At 45.3% G+C, this 5,304-nt stretch overlaps 1 protein-coding gene across 1 annotated transcript in view; it reads right to left on the bottom strand.

Annotated features, from left to right (window-relative positions):
- CNOT9 (CCR4-NOT transcription complex subunit 9) overlaps window positions 1–3,778 on the bottom strand; it is a 15,254-nt gene extending 11,476 nt beyond the window's left edge. The window contains exons 1-2 of the mRNA XM_019522821.1: window positions 3,707–3,778; window positions 575–754 (exon numbers count right to left, since the gene is read on the bottom strand). Of these exons, the coding sequence (XP_019378366.1) occupies window positions 575–754; window positions 3,707–3,778 (252 nt within the window). The remainder of the gene's footprint in view (window positions 1–574; window positions 755–3,706) is intronic.
- Window positions 3,779–5,304: the final 1,526 nt, after the last annotated feature.

Raw genomic sequence — 5,304 nt, 5'->3', positions numbered from 1 at the left:
TTGCTCTTGTCTGGCAAGAGACAGTCCATAATAAATCCCTAGTGACTTTCTTTTTGCTGTGTAATATTTTGTAAGCCTTTGTCATGTGCCCCCTCAACCTCTTTTCCGAACTGACCAGGCCTGGCCTCTTTAGTCTCTCCTCACACTGATGCCCTTCCATAGCACTAGCTGTCCTTGCTGCCCTTCTCTGGACCTTCTCTAGTTCCTCTATGTCCTTTTTGAGGTGTGGGGACCACAGCTGGGCACAGCATTCAAGGCGTGGATGCACCATGGATGTATAAAGGGGCATCATGATACTGCCAGTTTTGTTCACAATTCCTTCTTAATCATCCTTAACACGCTTGCCTTTTTGATGGCTGCTAAGCATGGAGCTGATGCTTTTAGCCAACTATCTACAAGAACTCCAAGATCTCTCTCCTTCAAGTCATTTATTCTGTATCGCACCGAGGCTCCAGGAGGCTGGTGGCAGATGTCAGCCTCTGCGAGCCCACAGACCTGAGCAGCCTACACCCCAAGAGTGACAGGAAGCAGGAGGCTGGCTGGCTGGGAACACCCCTGCGACAACACTACGCACCTGGAGGAGGGCTGCAATTGTGCCGAATGAGTGCCACAGCATTGGGGCCAGGTCAGGCACTGACTCCCGCTTCTTGCTCAGCTCCAGTAGGGCATTCTCGCGGGTCTCGGGGCTGGACAGCTCGTTAATCCACTGGTAGATCTTCTCGCGATCCACCTGAGCCAGCGCTGTTGGCACCGGCTAGATAGGAGACAAAAAAAATCTGTGAGCATGCTGCCTTCTTATCCAATTCAAACCGTGCTCTTTCCATGGGACAGACAGATATGAGATGGGCCATTAGCGTGGCCATGCAGAGAGCCTTGATGTGAGAGGAAGGCAAAGCCTACATTGCTTTTTTAAGGGTAGCAGGACCTGGGGTTAGGGTCTTTCACTGACTAGGACCAATCTTTTGTTACTGCAGTGTCTTTGAACCTCCTGATAAATGTTGTCTAGTAACTTCCTTCAGCAAGCTGCATGTCTCCAGCTTGCCCCAGCAGGGATCTAGGGGAGGTGGGGTTTTAAATCCTCTGTCCACAGGGGAGATAGAGTTGGCCTAAGTGTCTGTAGTGGCACTGCTCAAGCCATGAACGTGACAAAATGGCATTTATGGCACACTTAAAAGGCAAAAAAAAGGAAGAAAGAAAGAAAGAAAGAAAAACAGGGACCTCTGGGGCAGACTTCGCTCTTTTTGTCATCTCCAAAAAACTCAATGTCAGCTTCTCAGTTCATTAAAATTACACCAAAATAAGCTCATGAAAGTGAGGAAACATCCAAAATTATTCCAATATTTGAGTGGTACAGTGGGGCAAACTGACTCTACAACTAAACACTTAACTGGTTGCAGTCTATCCTGTTTATCTTGCTTGTGTTCCTGACAACTTCTATTATATAAACACATATGCATATACATATATACCATGGTGTGTGTGTGTGTGTGTGTGTACACACACACACACACACACACACACACACACATATATATACACCTACCTATACATACATTCACATACGTGTGCAATACGTAAGTGCCCATATCTGCACACGCATGTGCAATACATAAGTGCATGCATTTACATGCACACACATGTGCATATATATATATATATATATATATATATATGCACACGTGTGCGTATGCATGCATGCATACAGACACCTTAAAGGAAATCCTTTGAAAAACTGATTTTTGTGAAAAAAATCTTTTCTGTAATAAGGCAGAAAAGGACAAACATGTATTAACATCCAAAACTGTTTTTCAGACTCCACAGAGCAGTTTTCAAAGCTATTGCTGCACCCTTCCCTGCACAAGGGTAAGTGTGACATCAGGGCTTGCCATATTTCTGGTACAAGAAAAGTCACAGTGGGGATTCCAGATTTTAAAATTCTTTCAAACTTCTGTCCACAGGACCTAAACTTCCACATCAAAACCTCAGCTCCAGACCTGTCCTGGTGCAAAAGCCCTCACAGGGTCAAACTGTGCGTGGCTGCTCTACACCAAACAGGCTGGCAATCAAGCTTAAAAGAATCCTTGCACCTTAACATGCTCCATTGAGGTGTCAAAAATTCACATTTCAGGCTGGTAAGGCAGTGAAAACAATGAAGCTCTGGGGAAGATCTGTCCTAACAAGTCTGGAAGGAGACACGTCACAGCTCCTTGAGGACACTCCCTGCTGCCCTCAGCAGCCACTTCCCAATATTCACCTCTCTCCTCTCTTCACTCCATCCCAGACTTCAGGAATATCCCCATGCATGCCCTAGTTCATTAATACAAACTCTAATTGCTACCTTCCACTCTCCACTCGCTTCTGCACAGTGACAGCACCGAACAGGCTCATTTGCAGCTGTCCAAGATACGCAGCCGGAACAGACAACATGTATATGCCACATATAAGACAGGATAACACACTCCTACACCCTTCACCCAATGCAGTGCAGAACAGCCCCTGTAAAAATCAGAGGCAAAGCTCTGCCTGTATAATTACCCCCATGTAGTTGTCATCTGTCCCCAAGTTATCTTGGGACAGGTGTTTGCTCAAGGTGCTGAAACACCTGCTTAGTGGACGCAGCTATCCCAGGGTGGCTGCACATCTGTCCCCTCCACATGCCAGCAGAATTAAAGGATAAATTATGCCAGTGCAAATGTGTTGTTTGTCCAGGCTCACAACCCTGCCCTGCTGAGCTCCCAAGTCATTCTTCCCTTTATCTTTCCCCATATTAATCCTTCCTTCTTCTCCTCCTGGTCTTGAGGCATTTCAGGCTTATTTTTTTTTTTAGTGTGGAGAATAGTGACACATTCATTCTGTGTTAAGAGCTGAGAGACTAATCCTCTTAGCACCTCCAGTAATGAGGCTTACAAACACTGCAGAGTTTGGTTTGAATGACTGAGCAGCAAGCCCTTTAGCTGGGCTCAAATGTTCAGCCCAATTGTGCCAGACCTGCTGGAAGTTTCAGTTCAAGCTGAATCTTTGAAGCGTTAGCCTGGGTCAGAGATCTCAAGAGAATACTAAATACATTCTCCATGCAATTAAGTTCATGGTGTCCACTGCCCTCGTTAATTAGAAGCAAATTGGTCTCCATGAGCCTTACAGCCTCCCACCGTATTTAACTGTTCCCTGAAACACTCAATTAAGAGTCTTGAGGAAATGTTATTTCTTACATTCCCAAACTGCTGCTTTCCAGGCTACCAGACATTTTTCTACTCTCTACCTAAAATTCAGGGGGGACTTCAATTGGTAGATGCAAATACTCCACACAAATATTCAGATGAGCATCTAGGATCTTCCCAGACTGATTCCTGTTGCACATTTAGCATGCAAGAGTTAGGACATGTGTATTACCACACCCAGGACTGATCACTCCTGGAGTGTTAAAGGCCTCATGATGCTTTTTGCAGGAATAAAGGTGTTCCCCCCAGTTTTTGGGCCAAGCTACAACTCTGAGAGTTACACAAATTCATTTAGACAATTAGGAACCAGAAGAAAAAAAATTAACAGGAAAATAAAAAGGCAGCTCTTTCTAAATGTCCAAGTTAAACATACTGACTGCTTAGAGAAATGCACACCACCAGGCAATATTGTGTCCTAGCTATTTTTTGTGAGATAATTAACACAAGAACCCCAGAATGATCTCTCTAGTTAATAAACGTGACCTAACCTGGGTCTGCTTGCTTGGTGCTTTCACATCCCCTACTTTTACTTCAAGCTTTCCTTCACTAGCTGCTTTCATCTCTACTCCCTAGACCTCCCCACTACTGAGCTATGCTATTTTCAGTTTTGCAGCCTAAATGCTGGCACTGTATAAAAGGCCAGGACTGTCTCATTGCAGCTTTCTAAAGACAATGGTCTTTCTACCTAAAATAAGACTGTTCTGCTTTAGTCCCACTGGACTAAGCCAGGGCCTTCCTCAAGGAAAGCAGCATGTGTTGCAGCCACTAGCTCCCTCCAGATATGGGTGTAGTTAGGTTCCATTTATGCCCCTGTACCCTGGAAAGTATTAAAATATCAAGGTGCAGCTACTTGTGTCAGTCTAAAGTCAAGTAGAAGGGTAGATTTGCACCACACAGACTAACCAAAGCAGATATACAGGATATGACAGACATACTATATACAGTATATGATATACATACAGTATTAGAGTACCTTCAGCACAGCTCTTCAAGAGGACACAATTCTGTCGGGTGCTGTGACCAGAGCACATATCCACTACAAATATTTAAAATCAACTACCACAATATCTTGCTCTCCTCATAGCAGCCAGAGGCGGGTTTTTGGTTGTTTTGGTTTTGGTTTTTTTTTAAATCAATACTGCTTTAAAGTGATTTTGCATCAGAAGGAAGACTAGAAAATAGAATAAAAAGCTCCACCAGCCTCTCGGATATGATGAAAAGCACAGTAGGGATTGCAGTGGATGGCTCAAAGCACTTAACTCCAAACTTGTATGTTTTGTCCTCTACAAAACATCACTTTTGAGTCTAAATATTTAGCTCAGCAACTGACTGACAGCCACAGCAGCAAATCCCATCTGAATGTGATATTCTAACATACGGAACATGTGAAAGTTGCTATAATTAACACCGTGCTTGCTAACAGTTCTGCCAAAGACAAGCAAGGTGGGGGTCTCACCCTTTTAAACGCTTGGAAAATGCCAGCTCTTATTTCTCACTGTTTTTGACTACAGAAAGAGAGCAGAGCAGTTCTGCGGCTGCAAAGAAAGCCCACAGCAGGTCAGAGTAGCTGTAAGCCTATGAATTCCTGTTTGAAATCTCCAGGTTCATCTCGAGAATCAGGATCACACACCTAACAGCGCTAATGCTGCGTGGCCTGAAAGGATCTCCAGGAGCTGCAGCACCTGGCTCTGAATCACTGCTTTAGAGACAAACCGATCCAAAAAAGCAGCGGCTCTCATATGCAGCGGCCGATTGATGCCTTTGATGAACCAGCGTCGGACGCAACAGGGCATCATCTCTGCAACGTCCTGCAGCTCATCTCTAAATACACGCTTGGGGGGGGTTGCCTTTGGGGCCACGGCTTCTACCTAGCATCTCTTGAGCACATTAACAACCTGTTAAAGAAGTAGGTCGGCAGCCGCAGTCCCCCCTGCTCTGCCTAGGGCAGGGCTGGCTGCGAGGCCTGGCGCGGCAATGAGTTTTGCAGACAATTGAGGCAATAGTTTGTCTGGGCTGGTTTGCACAGGGCTGGTCCTGCTTCAGGAAGGGGGTTGGACTCAACCACCACCCCAAACACCATGGACAG

Source organism: Gavialis gangeticus, unplaced genomic scaffold (genome assembly GCF_001723915.1).
Source record: "Gavialis gangeticus isolate Ggan-Ray unplaced genomic scaffold, GavGan_comp1, whole genome shotgun sequence".
Lineage (NCBI taxonomy): Eukaryota > Metazoa > Chordata > Crocodylia > Gavialidae > Gavialis > Gavialis gangeticus.
This window is presented reverse-complemented; position numbering and strand designations above follow the sequence as displayed.